At 39.3% G+C, this 23,450-nt stretch overlaps 1 protein-coding gene across 2 annotated transcripts in view; it reads right to left on the bottom strand.

Annotated features, from left to right (window-relative positions):
- LOC114662189 (F-box/LRR-repeat protein 19-like) overlaps positions 1–23,450 on the bottom strand; it is a 157,462-nt gene that overhangs the window by 83,171 nt on the left and 50,841 nt on the right. For both annotated transcript variants that reach the window (XM_028815560.2, XM_028815559.2), the window contains exon 2: positions 9,560–9,763. In XM_028815560.2, coding sequence (XP_028671393.1) covers positions 9,560–9,730 — 171 coding nt within the window. In that variant the 5' untranslated portion in view covers positions 9,731–9,763. The remainder of the gene's footprint in view (positions 1–9,559; positions 9,764–23,450) is intronic.

The raw sequence follows: 23,450 nt of genomic DNA, 5'->3' as shown, positions 1-23,450 counted from the left end.
CATCGGTAGATGACAAAACAATATACTGTAGAAAGAGTCATCAGAGACCAAGACATGTCAAAAGAGAGAGTTTGACCATTTTGTCTGGACATTGGCAAATGGAATGTTAGCATCACACTGATTGCTAAATTAAAGAGTCACTCAGGACAACATCCACTCTCGACATTTCTAATTTTCAGTAAGGTTTTTCTCGAACACTATTTACATCAGACTTTGATATCAATTTTATTTTCTATCATACCCTTTTCTATTACTTTAATAAATATCTTGTAGCTTCCACATGTCTGTATTTATATCTAGAATGACTGAAGTAATAAAAAATAAATATTAGGGCAACTGGTGTGGAAAGTTGCTGCCTTCTTGCCCACAAGGTTTATCAAGGCTGAGAGGTGGCCACACTTCAATAGAAGAACAAGTGCGATAGAAATAAGACCCTGTTGGTTGGTAAGTGGCATATAACCAAAAGGTTGTTGAGCTTGTGTGTGTCTTGGGGACATCCATACATTTGTTGTTACTGTAGATAGCGAGTCCCAACATGGAACACTGAGAAGTGACAGGCTTGAGGCATCACATTTACATACTTATGTAGAAAGGATCCTATGTGGAATATACCAGAGTGACTGGCAGACCTGTCTGTGTTAAGTATGAGGGGATCCTATGTGGAAGACTACAGATTGACTAGCAGTATGGCATCAGTCATGTGTATTTGTGTGTGTGCTAATCTTTAGGTATGGGAGCAAACCAACCAAGTAATAAACTTAGTAAGTCTCATAAATCCCTCGATAATACAGCAAGCTAACTTGCCCTGATATTTGTCCTAATATAAACTAAATTTGTAAAACTCACTAGTTGGGATGTGCGATATGCTTTGTCTATGATAACATCTTAATTATCATTTAAAAGATGTATGAGTTGACATTATCAAGTATGTCATCCACTTTGGAAAAATAAATAAAAAAATAAAAACACACACACCTTGCAAGTCCATGTATTCACTGTGTCATGTGGCCTCGTCTCACGGGCCAGACATGATTCTCAAACAAGAATATAGGTCTAGGGACGTATGTAATTCATATTTTCACAAACAAAAGCAGTTAATCAAAATCACAAGTTTGCTCTTTGTCAGATCAAAGTAACAAGAGCACCATTGCCCTTTACAGTTCAAAATTACTGACCCTACTTTGAGCGCGGTCTTCACGAGGCATTGGATTGGTTTAGAAATGTGCCACTCAGCGAGCTGTTTACTTGTTCCTACCACTCATGGACATCTCCAGACTTATATGTTATAGTTTGGAGCAGGGAAACTATATGCAGTTTAGTAGGACAGACTACTGTGCATGTGTATTAAATGCTATATTTTTTTCCTCCCTTGTGCATTATTTGACAGAACATGAACTTTGCATTTGGTGACCTGTAGTACAATGTTAGACTTCTGTTCTTTTTTATATGTTGCAAAATTCACCTTAAAGCAGTGCAGCTGAATGTTTATGCTGTGTTAGTAGTTCACATATGAATTACATTTTTTTTTCTTGTTTTACATTAACGGGACGTGTCTGTTGCTGTCATTATAATAGTTTTTGTTGATATTTGTGTAAATTTTTACACAGTAATCCTGTAGGCCACTATTCACAAATGCACCATTTGATCTTAATAATACTTGAACTGATGACTGATGTTTTTGTATTGCTTTTATGTTAGTTTTAAGTAACAAGACCCATTTACCTTAAATATGTTTTTTCAATTTATATAATTAGTAAGCAACAGTAATATCCTATTAACAAGAGCAAGCTGGAGCTAGTACAATTTAAGACTTTTACAAACACATTTGTGAAGGATGTAAAATATTGTTTACTTATTGTTTGACAAAAATCTCGAGAAAATACAGATAACTTTTTGTCAATATTGTACACCCCTTCACTCCAGTTAAATGTTAGTTACTAACTGTAGAAAATGTTTTATTAAGGAGTTGGTTTCGTCCGTTTATAAGAGATGAAAATCTGAAGCAGAGCTCCGCTAGCAGCGGCTTTATATTCCTATGTATTTCATATTATTTAGAGGTATCCTGTGTTTAACCCGACCAAGGAACTTCCACTACAATATACAAGCATGAGTAACAAGAAGAAAAGTCAGAAAGAACAGGAAAAGAAACTTAAAGCTGCTTCAAAGTCTGGACAGACATCCGGCCCGAGTGCAAGGTATGGCCTCTCGGAGACTGAGCTGGAACAAGCAGATGAATGCACAGATCTCCTAGGACCCCGCTCCATTGTATCGTCTCTAGTCGAGAGTGAAAATGGGAGCGAAGGTGCAAGAGATACAGGTCGCGATGGATCGCCGATTTCTGAGGATCATTCGAGACTAGAAAAGGCCCTGCAGGATGTGCTCTCATTTACTCATCGCGAGCCCGCAGCACCTGCTGTAACAGGAGCTGCATTTCCACTCGTGGAGCACGAAATCCGAAATGAACTGTCCGAACTGAAAACTGAAATGAAAGAGATGATCGCTACACTGGCCTCTGCCATGGCTACGGCCATAAATGAGCTTAAGAAGGATAACAAGAATGAGCTTAAGAAGGCGAACATTGAGCTTAAGAACGAGCTTAAGAAGGATAACAAAGACCGGGAAACGTGCGTATTTAAACATTTTGATGGGAACTTTAAAGGCATGTTGGAGAAATTAGAGGAACACATCGAAGAAAATAGATCCAATCTGAAAATGCTTGCCGACCAGATTAATGACGTTACAGATCAGCTGGATGACGTTAAGCAGGCATTCACGGCTCAAGTTGAAACAGCGGAACAATTGGCATCTAACACCGATGAAAAAGCCACAGCTGCAAATTCGAATGCAAAAAACTCGGAGACAGACTTGCGGCCCTGGAAGATGGGTACAGAAGAAATAATATAAGAATTGAGGGTATACCTGAGAAACGAGAAAGCTCAAGACCAGTGAAATTTGCAGTAGAATTACTGTCTAAAATAATTGGAGATGATTTTAAACTAGACATTGAGATAGCAGCTGCTTATCACACATACAGATCAAGTACCTTTAAACCTAGGTCTTTTATTGACCACTTCGAGCGACTACGATGTAAGCTTGATGTGATGGCACTTCTCAGACACAAGCAAGAGATTATATTTGAAAATAATCTTATTCGTATTTTCCCCGACTTCTCACCATGAACAGCTGCAAAATGCAGCTACTTTGACATTAAAAAGTTGCTACAGAAAGCCGATATCAAATACAGCCTCTTGTATCCCGCCAAACTGAAAGTGGAAGTTCAAAATCAATATTATATTTTTTCAAGCAAGGAAGAAGCTAAAAAGGAACTAAAGAAGCTGTTACCGACACTCTTTTGAAAGTTAATAAGGAGCCGTACTCTATCAAGGTATGGGAAGGACCTATCATCTGCTCTCTGCTCTCGGATCCACTTTTAAAGAGACTGGTATTATAATTATACATCCTTTTCTTTACTTGGACATTATATGTTTATGTCTTAATTATAGTTATAGATGTGTGTGTGGAAATGTGGAAGTAATAAAAGTAGGGTTTTTTTTTTTTTTTTTAAACACTACCTTAAAGTAGACTGTTTAACATACTCTTGGTTTATTGCTATTTCTACTATTACATTATACTATTACATTAGGAATTACTATGTTTATCCTAGACTACTTTTTAAAATCATTCCCAGGGTTCATTTTTTTTATCTTAATATCTTAAAATTGCTGAAGATTATTTTAAGCTTAAAGACTGTTAATGATTATATTTTCGGCAGATAGTATTAAGAATTCAGCTGCAATAGATATCTCTTTGTTTTAATTCTCTAAGGCCGCTGCGGGGTGGGGTTTGTTTTGTTTCGGACGTGCTCTGTCTCTTTGTATGTCAGAGGACCGGGACATCACGAAGTGGGATCAAGCCTCATGTGGGGAGGCAAAATGGGGGGGAGGGGGATAAAGCGGGGAGAGAAGGAGAGCAGGCTATATTTAATCTATTCTTCTAATCCCTATAACTATAAATATCAATGAAACAACAGGCTAAAATGCAATAACTCATGGGGAATTTTGAAATTAAGATTAAAACTGCCTCACTACCAGTTAAGACTATAAAATGACATTAAAAACTCAGAGTCAATGTCTCCATGATGGGACAGTTAACTTTGTGAGCTGGAATGTTAAAGGCCTGAATCACGAATTAAAGAGAAAAAAAGTATGCTCTCACCTAACAGGCTTAAACGCTAAAATAGTATTTTTACAGAGAGACCCACTTACTAAGCAAGGATCAGTTCAGACTACAAAAAGACTGGACTGGCCAAATGTTCCATTCTAGCTTTATAAAGAAAACTAGAGGGGTGGGAATTGTCATACACAGAACAGTTCCATTTGTAGCATCAGATGTAGTATCGGACCCTGAAGGGAGATATGTGATGGTCATGGGCAACTTATATAACAGTAAAATGATTTTGGTAAATGTTTATGCACCCAATGTCGATGATAAGGAATTCATGTAAAATCTATTCGCATCCATTCCCAATGTGAACACTCATAAAATTATAATGGCTGGGGACTTTAATTGTGTTTTAAATCCACTCTTAGATAGGACTCCTGTGACAGGGGGGACGACATCTAATACTGCAAAGACAATTATACAGTTTTTAAATGACCACAACTTATCAGACCCCTGGAGATTTCTTAACCCAAACACAAGAACATATTCATTCTACTCACCAGTGCATTATAGCTACTCAAGAATTGATTATTTTTTTATAGATAATAATTTCCTGCCTACGATTAAATCATGCAAATACAACAATTGTTATCTCCGACCATGCCCCTCTAGTCTTGGAGCTAAAATCATTAAGCCCCTCACACTCACCTCGCAGATGGCGTCTTAACCCTCTTCTATTGGCAGACGAGAACTGCACAGAATTTATATCCAAACAAATCAGCTTCTTCCTTGAGACAAACACGCCCACAGAGGTTTCTGCAGGAACACTCTGGGAAACTCTAAAGGCCTTCTTAAGAGGACAGATTATTTCATATCTTTCCCACAGAAATAAATCAGAAACCAAGAAAGTGTCAGAGCTAAGAAGCGAAATTACTAGAATAGATGAAGAACAAGCCAGGCATCCAAGTGAAGCTCTCCACAGGAAATGGCAGGCCCTGCAAACAGAACTTAACATCTTAACAACTAAAGAAACTGAACAACTTATTTATAAGTCTAGACATCATTACTATGAACACGGAGAAAAAGCTAATAAGCTTTTAGCTCAACAAATTCACAAATAAGAAGTTCGCAATGCAATACCAGTAATCACTAACACGAATGGAGAAGAAATTATTGACCATAAAAATATAATGCACACATTTAGAGATTATTATAAATCCTTATATTCTACTGAGCTCAAAGAAGACAACACACAATCTAATGCATTTCTGGATACATTACAGACACCACAAATAGATGCTTTAAGTGCTGAGGAACTGGCTAAACCTCTGACGCTAACAGAATTACTAGATGCTATAAAGTCACTTCAAAGCGGGAAATCAGCAGGCCCTGATGGTTACCCCGTAGAATTTTATAAGAAATTCTCCACTCAGCTAGCTCCCCTCTTATTGGCAACATTTACAGAGACAGCCAAATACTACCTCAAACATTTCGTCAAGCATTAATCACCATCTTTCCTAAACAAAATAAGGACTTGTTACAATGTGCATCATACAGACCAATTTCACTCCTGAATAATGATGTTAAGATACTCTCAAAAATTCTAGCTAGAAGGATGGAAAAAGTGCTGCCCTCTGTAATATCACAGGATCAAACTGGATTTATTAAAGGCTGACACCTATCTTCCAATCTCTGACGCTTGTTTAATGTTATATATTCACCAGCAAAATCAAACATCCCAGAGATATTACTATAATCAGACGCAGAAAAAGCATTTGATATGATTGAATGGAACTACCTTTTCACTGATTGGAGAAATCTGGGTTCGGCCCGAATATTTGTGCATGGATCAAACTACTGTATACCAATCCAGAAGCTTCAGTTTGTATTAATAACATTTGCTCAGACTACTTTAAGCTAGAACGTGGTACCAGACAAGGATGTCCCTTGTCGCCACTGCTGTTTGCAATCGCCATTGAACCACTGGCGGTTCACTGCCGAAAGTCTTATCAGATAAAGGGGATTGTCAGAGAAGGACTGGAACAGAAAATTTCTCTATATGCAGATGATATGGTTTTATATATATCAGACCCAGAAAACACTGTCCCTGCAGTTTTAACAGCACTAACAGAATTTCAAAAGATATCTGGTCTTAGAATTAATCTGAATAAAAGTATACTCCTTCTAGTGAATTTACAAGCATTTAATATTAGATTGGTCACCCTACCTTTTACCATAGCAGATCAGTTTAAATACCTAGGGGTAAATATCACAAGTAAACATAAAGCTCTTTATCAACAAAATTTTGCTGTCTGTATGGAAAAAATTAAGCAAGACTTGCATAGATGGTCAACCCTTCATCTCACTCTAGCCGGAAGAATTAACATTGTTAAGATGAATATCCTTCCTAAACTTTTTTTTATTTCAAAACATTCCAATATACAGTGATACCTTGAGATACGAGTTTAATTCGTTCCATGACCGAGCTCGTAAGTCAAAATGCTTGTATCTCAAATTAATTTTCCCCATTGAAATTAATTGAAATGAGATTAATTCGTGCCAGCCCCCAAAAAACCACCCCAATTTTTTGTTAAATGTTTTCAACATAAGAAAAATGTATTTATAATGAACAAATATTGTATACAAACAAAATTACACCTAATACATAAAAGAGAATATAAAGAAATAAACAGACGTTGGCAAAGCCGATTAGCGTATTGTAATGTTTTTTCTTTCACTTCACTTTTGCTTAACTTAATTTTCTTCTTCACTAGTTTTTTTCTTTTTTGCCACGCTTTCATCACTTTCATTCGCAGGGTGTTTCAATAGAAACCTGTCCAAGGAGCTTTGTTTAGTCCTCCCATTTAGAATGTTTCTGAAATAAGTTAGGCAAGTGTCATTAAATAGTGCGGCTGCAAGTTCAGTTTCTTTTCAGTAAAGTCAGGCGTTAGGCAAGTGACATTAAATAGCGCGGCTGCACATTCAGTTTCTTTTCAATAAAGTCAGGCATTAGGCAAGTGTTATTAAACAGCACGGCTGCACGTTCAGTTTCTTTTCAGTAAAGTCGGCCGTTAGGCAAGTGTCATTAAATAGCGCAGCTGCACGTTCAGTTTCTTTTCAATAAAGTCAGGCGTTAGGCAAGTGTCATTAAATAGCGCGGCTGCACGTTCAGTTTCTTTTCAATAAAGTCAGGCGTTAGGCAAGTGTCATTAAATAGTGCCACTGTATGATTAGTTGTAATTTTTTCAGATTGTTTCTTTTCTTTAAAGTTTGAAACTTTTTCCCACATTGCAAACACTTCCTTTATCTCACTTTAAGAGATAACCTCATCCGCGATACCGATCTCCTGCAGAACCTCCGTATGTTGCTGCGTATGTAGTTCCGTCAAGTCCTCTGTCGTCAGTTCCTCGGAATGTGCGTGGACAAGCACTTTGATGGCTCGTATTTCAAATTTTGGTTCGTAACTCAAGATAAAAAAATCGACCTAGTGACGGCTTGTATCTCAAAAAACTCGTACACTGGGGCACTCGTATCTCAAGGTATCACTGTATATCAATAAATCGTTTTTTAAACAGTTAGATTTAATAATAACCTCATTCATTTGGAACTCAAAACACCCACGTATCCGAAGAGAGACTCTACAAAGCCCTCAGGCAGAAGGTGGCATGGCTTTACCTAATTTTCAGTTTTATTACTGGGCAGCAAACATACAAGCCATAAAAACCTGGACACAAATATATGAACATACACAGGCTTGGTCCGCAATAGAAGTAAAATCCTGTAGTACTTCTTTATACTCCCTGCTCTGCTCTCCAATAAATGCAAGTTATCGCAAATATACTACTGACCCAATTGTGCTTAACTCACTCAGAATATGGAACCAAATTAGAAAGCATTTTAAGATGGAAAATCTTTTATCTGTGGCACCTCTGCAAGAGAACCACCTCTTTCAACCCTCGCAAACATATCCAGTTTTTAATACCTGGAAAAGTTTTGGGATTAAAATGCTCAGAGATCTTTATATAGACAACATATTTGCATCTTTTGAACAATTACGTTCAAAATTCAACCTCCCAGCTACACATTTCTTTCACTATTTTCAAATTAGAAATTTTGTTAAACAGAAACTGCCCGATTTTCCCCACCTCGTACCCTCCACAATGCTGGAAAAAATACTGCTCAATTTCGAGGAATTAAACACCATTTCCGCATTATATAAAATCCTATTAGAGTCCCTACCTTTCAAAGATCCAAGAGGAAGAAGATTTCTTAATCAATGTATCAGAAAAGGAGTGGAAGGTAGCAAAGCAGAGAATTCACTCGAGCTCCATATGCGCAAAGCATAGTATTATTCAACTAAAAATTGTATATCGAGCTCATCTGTCTTGCTTAAAACTGTCCAAAATGTTTCCAGGGCAAGATCCAACCTGCGAACGCTGCAACCAAGCTCCTGCCTCACTGGGTCACATGTTCTAGGCCTGCACCAAACTAACATCATTTTGGACCAAAATTTTTAAGCGCCTCTCAGACAGCTTTGGTATCACAATTCCTCCTAACCCATTAACAGCTGTGTTCGGTGCTCTTCCAGATGGACTTGAAGTGCAGAAGGACAAGCAAACGGTGACTGCATTCACTACACTTTTGGCACGCAGACTTATTCTGTTAAATTGGAAGAATCCTAACTCTCCTCTGATAAGTCAGTGGGAAACCGAAGTTTTATATTATTTGAAATTGGAAAAAATCAAATTCTCAGTTAGAGGATCTGTACAAAGTTTTTTCAAAACCTGGCAGGACCTAATCAATATTATTTTAAAATAAGAGAATTAACTATTACCGCATTTAATTCCCTTCTCCATTTCTTATTTACCTATATATTTATTTCTCCCTTTCTTTTGTTTATTGTTGCCTTATTAAAAAGCCCTAAGTAATTCTCCTTTGGCTAAGCTCTCCTTCTCAGGGGTGGGGTTTGATTTGTCTTCAATTTTGTTTGGTTATAAATTGATCTATTTGTATGGAATCATTAATAAAAATTAATAAATAAATAAAAAAAAAAAAGAAGAAAATGTTTCATTAAAAAATAACTGTACATGTAAACTTATTTTCCAATACCCCTCCAAAGTGCAGTTACATATTGTACGTAAATGCAAAGGCCTATTACGCTGGGGCATCAAGCAGAAATTCAGAAGACCTTTTGCACTGAAGAAGAAAAAAATCTGGAAAACACTAATATATACATATACAGTATACACACATACATATATATTCACACACACACTCACACAACAGTGCAATACAGAAGTCAAATTATTTGGTGAGAATAAGTGTAAATTCATAGTTAGGTTTCATGAAACGTCCATGTGTTTAGTCAACTGTGACACAGAGTAGCAAAATCACTTACTGCAGTGCACTGTCTCTTTAAGCAGGATTGCTTCATGCGCCCAGGTCCACCAAATTTCTTCATGTCTTTGCAGAAGTGGCACTCTCCACACTCAGTGCGCATACAGGCATCACATTTCCGGCAGCGAGTCCTGCGCCGCCTGGCCCCACCCAGTCCTTTACTCGATGACATCCCCACGGCCAGCTTCAGCTAATTCGGCTCCCACTGTTGAAAAAAGTATAATGAATATAAAGTAAAACACACTGTATGAACTGCGAAGACATCCAATGAATAAGAATTTTTAATTATATATTTTATGAAATAAAACTTCAATAATCATTTGCATGGAGCACATTTATCAAATGTACAATGAATCAGATTCAGAGAATATTCATTATTTAAGCCATCTGATTAGAATTGTACAGATGTCTTCTGCAATCAAGACATTAGAAAAAGAAAAACTGACATCCAGATAACTTAATGTTCCAATAAAACTGAGATTTGTGTTAAATCTGTAAGAGGAATAAAAACCTCTAGAATCTTAACTTTTTAAATCATCATCTAAATGGACATAGTACTAGATTTAAAAAAAAAACAACCTGCAAATAAGCCTCTACTGTAAATAGTATAAAATTATCTCTGATTCTTAAGTCTAATGAAGATGACATGTACGTGACACATACAGGCATACAAAATTTCCTCAGTTAATGATAGTAGTCATCAAAAGGTAAAAGTATAAATTGTTTTCTCTTTAACTAATGGCATTCAGAGGTTTCTGTGGTAACAACATTCTTGCTACATTATAGCTGTAAAACCTTGGTCTGGTTATGAAAATAAATGCATGTGCTGCTTACACATTTTATGAACCTAAAAACATAGGAGTGAAAAGCTGCATAGCACACCTTATTGGTGTATGCATTGCAAAATTCTACTTTCAGTTTATATCTAATTACACCAAGAACAAGGAATCCCACCACCACATGCTATTACAAGCGCTTCACACTAAAATAAATGACTATATACACAACCTCAACAGCAGATGTAAAACAAGTATGAGTGACTTGCAGTAACTATAATAAAATAAGCTATATAAATAAAAATTTATAAAAGCAACATTTAAGTTATATTAATAAAGGAGGTGTGGTTATCCATTAGTTAATTGCTTCAAGTGCATTGACGATGTTGTCACTAAAACCACCGTTTGCATATATCCTAACCAGAAACCCTGGGTAAATAGGGAGATCCGGGCTAAGCTCAAGGCGCGGACCTCTGCCTTTGGCTCAGGGGACTCTGATGCATACAAAGCAGCCAGATATGACCTCCGGAGGTCCATCAAGAAGGCCAAACGGGACTACAGGGACAAGGTGGAGTCAAGCTACCACAGCTCTGACACCAAGCGCCTGTGGAATGGACTGTGACTGTACTGCATCACTGACTATAAAAAGAAAAACACAGTCAGTGTTCAGCCCACTGCATGTCTTGCAGACGAGCTCAACACCTTCTATGCTCGTTTTGATGCAGCCAACAAAGAACAGGTGCTATATCCTCAAGGGGGCAGTGAGTCTGTCACTCTGATCCTTGAAACGTCTGATGTGAGAAGGTCCTTCAAAAAGGTCAATCCTCGCAAAGCTCCGGGACCAGATGGCATCCCAGGCCGTGCCCTCAGGGCGTGTGCTGACCAGCTAGCAGGTGTGTTCACCAACATTTTCAATCTCTCCCTGAGGCAGTCAGTGGTCCCCACTTCCTTCAAGGCATCCACCATCATTCCTGTCCCAAAGAAACCGGTGGTCTCCTGTCTGAATGACTATCGCCCGGTTGCACTGACATCGGTCATTATGAAGTGTTTCGAGCAACTAGTCAAAGGTTACATCTGCTCCTCCCTCCCTGACACGCTGGATCCTCTCCAATTTGCTTACAGAGCAAACAGATCGACAGAGGATGCCGTTGCGCTAACAATAAACACTGCCCTCACCCACCTGGAAAGAGGAAATACATATGTAAGAATGCTGTTCATAGATTACAGCTCGGCATTCAACACCATCATCCCCTCAAAACTCGTCTTGAAGCTTGACGACCTTGGGTTGGGGACGACCATCTGCAGATGGATTTTCTCTTTCCTCACAAACAGGCCCCAGGTGGTGAGAGTCGGCAAACACACATCCTCATCACTCATTTTAAACACAGGAGCGCCGCAGGGCTGTGTGCTTAGCCCCCTCTTGTATTCCTTGTTCACCCATGACTGTGTTGCAAAACACAGCACAAACACCATCATCAAGTTTGCAGACGACACAACCATCATAGGCCTTATCACTGACAACGATTAGACGGCCTACAGACAGGAGGTTCTGGCATTGAGTAATTGGTGCCTAGATAACAACTTGTCTCTTAACGTCAGCAAAACCAAGGAGATGATTGTGGACTATCGAAAACAACAAGGCAGAGAACACCAGGCCATCTACATCAGCGGCATAGAAGTTGAAAGGGTTAACAGCTTCAAGTTCCTCGGAGTAAACATCACCAAGGATCTCTCGTGGACCCTTCACATAGACACTGTGGTCAAGAAAGCTCGCCAGCGGCTCTACTTCCTGAGGAGGCTGAGGAAGTTTGGCATGAATGCCAACATCACCTCAAACTTTTACAGGAGTGTGGTCGAGAGTCTGCTAACGGGCTGCATTACCGTCTGGTATGGGAGCTGCTCTGCCAGCAGCCGGAAATCACTACAGAGAGTGGTGAAGGCAGCAGAGCACATCACGGGCAAGAGTCTTCCTGCCATTGAAGACATTTACCTCCATCGGTGCTTGCGTAAGACAAACAGCATCATAAAGGACCACAGCCATCCAGCACGCCAGCTGTTCTCCTTGTTACCGTCTGGCAGACGATACAGGAGTCTGGCTGCTCGGACTACAAGACTTAAGAACAGCTTTTACCACCAGGCCATTCGACTCCTCAACAGCAACACCTGAACACTTACACACACTTACATTACATCTACATTGCACTACATCTACATTGCACTACTCACACACAAACTGTACCTGCACACACTCAGAATACTGACTGGAACACGCATCTGCACTTATAAAACATTATCTGTGCAATAACTGTCATTTGTACTTGCTGCTCATTCAACTCATATTGCTCTATAACTTCTTTTAAAACATACACATTTTATTTTATGACTTGTCTATTTTTAACTTGTAATCTTTTTTTTAAGCTTTATTGGATCTAGGCTGAGTGACTTGTTTTTCTCATCATACACATTTCATTGTATGTTGACCCTGTGTTAACCTATATATGACAAATAAACCTAAACCTAACCTAAACCTAGACGGACTGACCATTTTCCGAGCGGACAGAGATGCATCTTTGTCCGGTAAGACCCGCGGGGGGGACTGTGTGTTTATGTGAACAGTGAGTTGTGTACGAACACTGCCTCAGTTGTGCGACACTGTCCCCTGCTGATAGAGGTTTTATCGGTAAGGTGCCAGCCTTTCTACCTGCCGAGGGAATACAACTGCGCGCTGGTGGTTGCTGTCTACCTCCCACCTAGCACAAATGCTAACCAGGCGTTAGCGGAACTCTACGAGATCATCAGCAAACTGCAAACGACGTACCCCAAGGCATTTTTCATTATTGCTGGAGACTTCAAAATCATGCCAACTTGAAGTCAGTTCTCCCAAAATTCTTCCAGAATGTTATCTTTGCTACTAGAGGGGAAGCTATCTGGACAATGTTTACATGAGCGCTCCTGACGCCTACAAGGCCGTACCCTGCCCCCATCTCAGCTACTCAGACCATATCAGCGTGTTTATGGTTCCTGCATACAAGTCCCTGCTAAAGCGCACTAAACCAGCCCGCAAGAACATCAGAATGTGGCAGGTTGGTGCTGTTTCAGCTCTCCAAGACTGTTTTGAATTGACAGACTGGGACATTTTCAGGGAGGCTGCTATGGATGGTGCCTCCATGAGTCTGGAGGATTACACAGATTCTGTGAATGGGTATATCTCCAAATGCATACAGGATGTTACTGTTACCAAGGATGTTACCACAAGAGCCAACCAAAAGCCCTGGATGACAAGTGAAGTGCACAAGCTGCTCAAGATCAGAAATGCAGCCTCAGATCTGGAGACAAGGCTGCCCTCAGGGTGGCCAGAGGCAACCTGTCTCGCACTATAAGGAAAGCTAAGTGGGCATACACGCAGAGGATTAACAAACACTTCAGCAGCACCAGAGACACACGTCATATGTGGCAGGGCGTTCAGACAATTACAAATTACAAGCCCAGCCCACACAGCAGCGATAGTGATGCCTCCCTACCGGATGAGCTGAACAACTTCTTCGCATGGTTTGAGGCACAGAACAAAGAGCCTGCAAGAAAAGCAACTCCTCCCTCCACTGACCAGGTACTCTGTCTCTCCATAACTGACGTGAAGAGGACTCTATCCAGAGTCGATTCACGCAAGGCTGCAGGACCTGACAACATACCTGGTCGTGTGCTCAAAGAATGTGCCAGTCAACTAGCTGGTGTCCTCACTGACATCTTCAACACTTCGCTGAGCCAGTCATCAGTCCCAGCATGCTTCAAGTCGACCACCATCATACCAGTGCAGAAGAAGTCATCAGTGACATGCTTGAATGACTACCGACCAGTTGCACTCACGCCAATCATCATGAAGTGCTTCGAAAGGTTAGTCATGTCACACATAAAGACTAATCTCCCTGCCTCCCTTGATCCTCTTCAGTTTGCATACCTCTCAAACAGGTCAACTGAGGATGCCATATGCTCTGCCCTTCACCACTCCCTGACACATCTGGATAAAAAAAAAAGACACATACGTCAGGATGCTATTCATAGACTTTAGCCTTGCCTTCAACACAATCATCCCTCAAAAGCTGGTTGTAAAACTGAGCAGGTTGGGCCTGAACACCACCCTCTGCAATTGGATCCTGGACTTCTTGACAGAGAGGCCTCAGTCAGTTCGGATGGGCTGCAACACTTCCAGCAACATCACACTGACCACTGAAGCGCTGCAGGGTTGTGTGCTTAGTCCCACTGCTCTTCACACTGCTGACTCACGGACTGCACAGCCACGCACAACACCAACCACATCGTCAAGTTTGCGGGTGATACAACGGTGCTGGGACTGATAAGCAGGGATGATGAAACAGCATACAGAGAGGAGGTGGAACGGCTGTCTGCATGGTGTGAAGGCAACAATCTCTCAATGTCAACAAGACAAAAGAGATAATCTTGGACTTCAGAAAATCACATCCTACCCACATTCCACTCAGCATCAACGGTTTAGATGTGGAGATTGTTAGGAGTACTGGTGTGCACATAACTGAGGAATTTATGTGGATGCATAACAGCTCATCACTAATCAAGAAAGCCCAGCAGAGACTATGTCTCGTATGGCAACTGCAACATATCCGACTGCAAACGCCTGCAAAGGATAGTGAAGACAGCAGAGAACATTATTGGGGTGCCTCTACCTTTACTACAGGACATATTTTACAAACGCAGTGTCCGCAAGGCCTGCAGCATTATGCAGGACCCCTTAGACCACTCACATGGCCTTTTCACACTTCTGCCATCCAAGAGAAGATACTGCATATCTGCCAGGCTGCAGAACAGTTTTTACCCCCAAGCTGTCAGACTCCTTAACGCCATGCTGCCACCTGGGATCGTCCACACTGCCTCAACCACCTCTAAAAACAGAACTTTCATACATGCAAGCCACTTTCCTGCAAAGACTAGTGTGCATGTAGAAAAGAACTAAAAATCTCATAATGACCTTTAAGTATTTTGACACTCTTGATATCCTTCTGCTGTGAAACATTCTGACCTGTCATTGTTTACACGTCTTAAAACAACTATTATCATACACTGATAATTACTCTATTAACTATATCTATTATTTACTATATTGCATATCTATTGGCTATATTTATGTATCTAGACTGCAAATACCATACATTGCATCAATGTTCATATTGCTAACTACACGTCAATATTGCTGCTACTACTTTGTCTTGTCTTTGCACAATGTCTTGTCTTGTTTGCGTTTTAATTTTAAATTTAAATTTTAATTCTAATTTTAATTTATTATTTGCACTTCATGTTGTTACACTGTGGACCCTGAGCTTCGCAATTTCATCTATCAGTATACTTGTATATGGTTGAGATGACAATAAAGTTCACTTTGACGCTACTGTGGCTGTCCGGTTTGTCTGTCCAGGATTTTAAATCACCTGTAGCTTGCAAACCGTTTGACTACTGACTTGAAATTTGGTACAAATATACTATGTGACGTCTACTATCCGCTTTCTGGGTGATGATTGACCTCCAAGGTTATTCCTCTTTTTATTTTTATTTTATTTTAATGTACAATCAACTCTCGGCATTAGCCAGCATGGCATCTGTGCGGCACATGCGTAAGGGCACCGTTCTCATCTCTACCACCTTCGCCGTCACTTCCCCATTCTTATCTTAAAAATCAATCTTGAGTCAGATTGAAGACTCAAGTGCCAGCTTAAGTGAAAAATTAAGGAAAGCATACTTACTACATAAGTAATTGCAACACAAACACTGACTTAATCAGTTTTAATGTGAAAAGATGCTGACGAAAGAAGAGAACAAACAGGCCGCTAGGGTGGAGAAAAGAACAGCTGCTCAAGAAGCAGCAAGCGCATCAACCTCGAGCAAATGAATGCTAAATGTACAAAGAAAGAGTATGAAACTATGAATGCTCAGGTCAAGTGTATTCACTGCATGTTATTGTGCAGTGCGCCGTTACTGGTGCGTTATAATTAGGCAATACAACATCTAGATGAACTGATGTACAAATTCATATTTCTCAGCAGACATTTCCAGGCCCAGAATAGTTTGATATAACCAAAACAGGATTCAGTTTTATCACTTTTATCAGAAAGTGCGATTAGAGGTAAACTCGCCATTATTAGTTACAATCTGCCTTAAATTATTTTCACTGACCCCGCCACTTTGTGTGCTTGACTAAGACCTAGGCCAATTAAGCTAATAGTAGTACAGATCAAAATGGGATAGACGTAATAATGATAATCACTTCTTCAGTCTATGGTTAATCAGCAACACAAAGCCATGTGCAATTATTAAATATAAAATATATGCAAGAAACAAAGATTGTAACACACTAACATCTTTTATTTTATAAATGCAGCAAAAAGATTTACAGTTTTTCAGAACAAGAGAAGCAATGGCAGTAACTATAAAGAAAAATGATCTAAAGAACACTGCAGGTAGATTAGGATGACATAAACCTTCATGGGAAGAGCTCCTGCTTCAACAATGCGAAGCAAAAATGCAAAATGAAGCAGGTGGCAAGTGCATAGTCAGCACCGTATTAAAGACATGTAGTTAAACTTTCAATTCACAACTAAAAAAAATGGATGTTACCAATTGATTCTTCTATCAATTAATATTTCAGAATATCCCTAATATAGTCAGAAGGGCAACATTACTAAAGAATAAATATGAATATTGCTTAAAGAGAGAATATTCATATTTTGATGTAGAAATACATCAGCAGTACTGTGCAAAAGTCTTCAGCAATAAAATTATTTTTGAATTTAGCAGTCTGGGCAGTAAGTGTTTATTTACTTGTGAATGATTATTATACAATATTAGAATCAATAAAATAAAACACTGATATAACAGAAACTAAAAAGAATTTATTCTCTGAGAACTTATTAAAATCTTATGAGATGTTTAAATACATTTGGTTCTCATGTTTCCTCAAGACACCCCTGCCATTCCATGGATTTAAATAAATGTCATTTGCAACAAACCTTCTTCAAATTGATGAAGAGAGGATTAGCTAAACTCGGTGTAATAGTGATGGAATTTAAAAAATAAGTATACTGGTTTGTAACCGCAAATGCTGAAGTGATTGGAAATGAGTAAGCTAACATGCTTGAACAAACATATAGTAAACAACAGTTTAGTATCACCAAAGCTACAGTCAAGCAAGCAATAGCACACCAAACCACATTTTCAAAATGTGGTGTTCAAGCCACCATAAAGAAGCTGACTATCTGGGAAAGCTGAAGACAAAAAAAAAAAACAAAAGTGAAAAGATTGATCAGCATCAAGCAGAGTACATCTAGCAGCTATGCACACACTTTAATATGCTAGGGATTTTTGAAAGAAATGGTCTTGTACATTTGGGCATGTTGCATCTACAAAACGATTACACTAGTATACAGTGATTTTGGTGCCAACAAAATCTGAAAGGTTTTATATTAAGTTTATGGTGCTGATTAAGAATATGACTTTGGTTTTGCCAGATTGGCTCTAGGTTCTGAGATATTTAATAATTAATTAACGCAACGTTTGAAAAGCATTCAGAATTGCAAGAATATTTTTGTTTTAGTTACAACTAGTAAGTAAACAGTCTAACATCATACAAAAAAAGAAATTAAAAATATCTAAGTGACAGGAAAAAAGTTATGTATGATTTGATTAATACAATATTAATTAGTTATTAATTGTTATTAATGTCAATGCTTCAAAAAACACTGTTTATGCGATTTCCTTTTATGTGTGTCATCAGGACATTAACGTTGGAGACTCCAACAGTAGTCTGCCATCATGTGTATTTCCCATCTGCCTTGATATCTCTCCTCCATCACCTTCATACCCTGGTGGAACCTCTCGCCTTGTTCCGCGCTGAAGTCTCCAAGGTTATCTGGAAATCTGTTTAAATGGCTATGGAGATAGTGCATCTTTAGGCTCATATTAACTCCCAAATTTCTGAAGTCAGCAAGCATATCTTGCACCAGTTTTTCATAATTGTTTGCTCTGTGATTACCCAAGTAGTTCTTCACAACAGAGAGAAAACTCTTCCAGGCCGAAGCCTCAGTGTCATTCATGCATTTGGTAAAATTGGAATCGTTCATGAGTTTACGAATCTGAGGACCATCAAAGAATCCAGCTTTTAGTTTTTCCATGCTCAATCCAGGGAATGATCTACTTGAAGCAATTACCCGTTTTGTCCAAAGCCATAACAAATTGCTTCATCAATCATAGCTTAATATGAAGCGGTGGGAGAATGATTTTGTTCTTGTCCACCAGCGGCTTGTTGATGATATTCACAGTACCAACAATCATTTCCTCCCTTGTAGGCCATGACACTTTTGTCCAATGATTTTGCTTTGCGCTGCTATCCCAGAGGCACATGAAGCATGGGTATTTTGTGTATCCAGATTGCTGTCCAAGAAAGAAGTTCACCATCTTCAGATCAACACAAATCGACCACTGATGTTCATGATAACAGATTTTCTGTAATACGATTTTTACATTTTCATATTCTTCTTTAAGTTTTGTTGAGTGAGCAATGGGAAAAGACGCATAATGGTTACCACTGTGCAAGAGAACACATTTCAAGCTTCTAATGGAGTCGTTTATAAAAAGCCGCCAGTCTTCTGGTCGATATTCTGTTAGTCCCATTTGAAGTACAATTCCTGGGATATCATTGCAGTATACAAAAGTTCTTCCTCTTGGTTGAAATGTGGGAAAAGCCTCTATTCTCTTGTCCGATAGGCTGTAATTTTAACTTCCGCCTTTATAAGATTTCGTTCATTAAGTCTGGACGCTAAAAGTTCAAATGCTTGCTTGGACAGATGTAAGTCTCGAATCAGGTCACTGAGTTCTTTTTGGTTTAATGGTTGAGGCGTCAAAGAGCTTCCCTCAAATTCACTTCCACTGCTACTACCTGCTATACACTCCAATCCCTACCTCTCTTTAGAGTCTGACAGTGGCTGGTTTGGTAGTCTGGTAAACATTGGTATGGGAACGTCATTGCCATGTGGAATAGGTCGTCTTGCTGATTCCAAATCTACCTAGCTTTCTTGTAACGATTACAGCCATTAATCTTTACAACACAAAAATAACAATCGTCATGGTGGTTTTTTCGGTTCTCTCTACACCATTGGCACACCAAAGTTTTAACTTTTTCTTTCAACTTTTGTCCACTGTCGTAGGTGCTCCACACATGTTTTGCAAACCATATGTGGAGCCCAAGACTTATCCTGGTCTCCAAGCTGTACTCCAAAATAAGCCAGGTATACTCGATGCACAAAGTATGTGATATTTCTTCTTTGTTTTTCAACCATGTACTCTCCACAGATGTAGCAAAATACATCAGGATTGTTGATACAGGCTCTTCTTGAGGAAGGCATAATTTTTACATGCATTTATATACTTAAGACAGAACTTTTTGGGTATAAACCAAGACTGGGCTGACAAACTTATACTGTAGCCGACTTCTTTCCTCTGCAAATTCACAGTTGAATTCTGGCTTCAAAAACTCACTTTTATAGCATTGTAGGCCTACAAATATGAAATACAAAATAAGTATATGGGATATTTCATTACCTAAGACACTGTTAAAGAGTCAAAAGACAGACCAAAAGCTATTGCATTTGATATCACACACAAGTCGCATTGGGGGAATACATTATTTTCATGGATGTCAATTATCTCAAAAACTAGAACCCAATTCAGCAAAAGTAATGGGATTTTTGAATTTAGCACCCTCAAAATACCCTAAATCCATTCAAAAAAACCTTGGAACCTGAAAAAAATTTTTTTTGTAGACCTATGTAATGAAATGCAAAAAATCAGAAGGGACTTTACTACACAAAAAAAAGCATAGAGCAACAACCAGTGTTAAAAATTCTTATGGTGGAATGGTTCCAAATAGAAAATGGTTGGTTCACAAAGAATAGTATGTCAAAAGTAGTGTTGTGAGAAGCATGCCAATGCCTGTCTGGAGTCTTCCATGAAGCATAATGGCAGCTTTATCATGGTCTGGGGTTGCATTTAAACCAGAGTAGGGGATCTTATCACAAACAATGGGAAAAACTCTTTGGTTTGAGTGCAACATTTGACATCATTGATCACCGTATTCTTATAAATCACCTTAGTAAGTGGGTTGGCCTCTATAAATCTTAAACTGGTTTCAGTTTTACTTAACAGATAGAAAATTCTTTAGTTGTGGTGATTATAGTTTGGAGACCCATAATATTTTATATGGTGTACCACAAGGATCTATTCTGGATCCACTGCTCTTTTTGATCTACATGCTTCCATTATGTCAAGGCACAAGGTGAGCTACCACAGCTATGCAGATGGCACACAGCTGTATTTATCAATAGTGCCTGATGACCCTGACACTCGACTCTTTGATCCTGTGTCCTACTTGTATTTCCTAATGGATAAGCAGTAGCTTTCTCAACCTACATAAGGAGAAAACAGAAAACTTAGTTATTGGCAAAATTGGACAAAGTGAGGATATTAAAAATAAACTTGATCCCTTAGTATAAAGTCAAGTCTGAAGTAAAGAATTTAGGGATAACTATTGACTCCAACCTAAATTTTAAATCACATACAGTGCATCTGGAAAGTATTCACAGCGCATCACTTTTTCCACATTTTGTTATGTTACAGCCTTGTTCCAAAATGGATTAAATTCATTTTTTCCTCAGAATTCTACATACAACACCCCATAATGACAATGTGAAAAAAGTTTACTTGAGGTTTTTGTAAATTTATTAAAAATAAAAAAAACTGAGAAATCACATGTACATAAGTATTCACAGCCTTTGCTCAATACTTTGTCGATGCACCTTTGGCAGCAATTACAGTCTCAAGTCTTTTTGAATATGATGCCACAAACTTGGCACACCTATCCTTGGCCAGTTTCGCCCATTCCTCTTTGCAGCACCTCTCAAGCTCCATCAGGTTGGATGGGAAGCGTCGGTGCACAGCCATTTTAAGATCTCTCCAGAGATGTTCAATCGGATTCAAGTTTCGGCTCTGGCTTAGCCACTCAAACACATTCACAGAGTTGTCCTGAAGCCACTCCTTTGATATCTTGGCTGTGTGCTTAGGGTCGTTGTCCTGCTGAAAGATGAACTGTCGCCCCAGTCTGAGGTCAAGAGCACTCTGGAGCAGGTTTTCATCCAGGATGTCTCTGTACATTGCTGCAGTCATCTTTCCCTTTATCCTGACTAGTCTCCCAGTCCCTGCCGCTGAAAAACATCCCACAGCATGATGCTGCCACCACCATGCTTCACTGTAGGGATGGTACTGGCCTGGTGATGAGCGGTGCCTGGTTTCCTCCAAACGTGACGCCTTGCATTCACACCAAAGAGTTCAATCTTTGTCTCATCAGACCAGAGAATTTTCTCTCATGGTCTGAGTCTCCTTCAGGTGCCTTTTAGCAAACCCCAGGGGGGCTGCCATGTGCCTTTTACTAAGGAGTGGCTTCCGTCTGGCCACTCTACCATACAAGCCTGATTGGTGGATTGCTGCAGAGATGGTCATCCTTCTGGAAGGTTCTCCTCTCTCCACAGAGGACCTCTGGAGCTCTGACAGAGTGACCATCGGGTTCTTGGTCACCTCCCTGACTAAGACCCTTCTCCCCTGATCGTTCAGCTTAGATGGCTGGCCAGCTTTAGGATGAGTCCTGGTGGTTTCGAACTTCTTCCACTTATGGATGATGGAGGCCACTGTGCTCATTGGGACCTTCATAGTAGCAGAAATTTTTCTGTAACCTTTCCCAGATTTGTGCCTGAAGACAATCCTGTCTCGGAGGTCTACAGACAATTCCTTTGACTTCATGCTTGGTTTGTACTCTGACATGAACTGTTAACTGTGGGACCTTATATACACAGGTGTATGCCTTTCCAAATCATGTCCAATCAACTGAATTTACCACAGGTGGACTCCCAATTAAGCTGCAGAAACATCTCAAGGATGATCAGGGGAAACAGGATGCACCTGAGCTCAATTTTGAGCTTCATGGCAAAGGCTGTGAATACTTATGTACATGTGCTTTTCCAGTTTTTTTATTTTTAATAAATTTGCAAAAACCTCAAGTAAACTTTTTTCACGTTATCATTATGGGGTTTTGTGTGTAGAATTCTGAGGAAAAAAATGAATTTAATCTATTTTGGAATAAGGCTGTAACATAACAAAATGTGGAAAAAGTGATGCGCTGTGAATACTTTCCAGATGCACTGTATTAGTCAGATTATTAGGACTGCATTTTTTCACTTAAAGAATATAGCTAAAGTTAAACCTCTTAACTTTGAAAAGACTCTGAAAAATTAATTCATGCTTTTGTTTTTAGCCGACTAGATTACTGTAATGCACTCCTTACATGACTACCTAAGAAAGACATCAATCGTTTACAGTTAATGGAGAATGCAGGAGCAAGAATCTTAACCAGAAAAAGAAAATCTGAGCACATTTCAACAGTTTTAGTGTTGTTACATTAGTTACCCGTGTCATTTAGAATGGACTTTAAAATACTACTAAAGGTTTACAAAGCCTTAAATAACATAACTCCGTCCTACATTTTGGAATGTCTGTCCCCTTACACTCCAAGTCGTTACCTCATAAATTCAAATGAAGGTCTGCTTATAACTTCAAGTGCCAACCTGAAAAGAAGTGCTGAGGCAGCTTTTTTTCTGTTATGCACCTAAAATGTGGAATAATTTACCAGCAGAAATTCACCAGGCTAATACTGTAGAACAATTTAAAAACCGCCATATTGTGAGTGGCACTACTGCGGAGTGAAGTTAGGAATAATGTGCTGCTTGGGATTGTACAAACCGCTGAACGCTTTACACCAAATTCAAACACAATACAGCTCAACGATACAAACACGAGCCCGCCTGGATAAGATCAATGAACGCAGGCGCCTACAATGCGCGTCTGACACTGCGGAAGCAAAGCAGGCACGGGTTCAAAATGAATGACCTCGACCGACGGATATACAAACACGAGCCCGCCTGGATAAAATCAATGAACGCAGGCGCCTACAACGCACGTCTGAAATGCCGCGGGCAAGGCTCCAAAACGAAC

This window comes from Erpetoichthys calabaricus, chromosome 12 (assembly GCF_900747795.2).
Source record: "Erpetoichthys calabaricus chromosome 12, fErpCal1.3, whole genome shotgun sequence".
Lineage (NCBI taxonomy): Eukaryota > Metazoa > Chordata > Cladistia > Polypteriformes > Polypteridae > Erpetoichthys > Erpetoichthys calabaricus.
The sequence above is the reverse complement of the archived record's forward strand: the minus strand, read 5'-3'. Positions and strand labels throughout refer to the sequence as shown.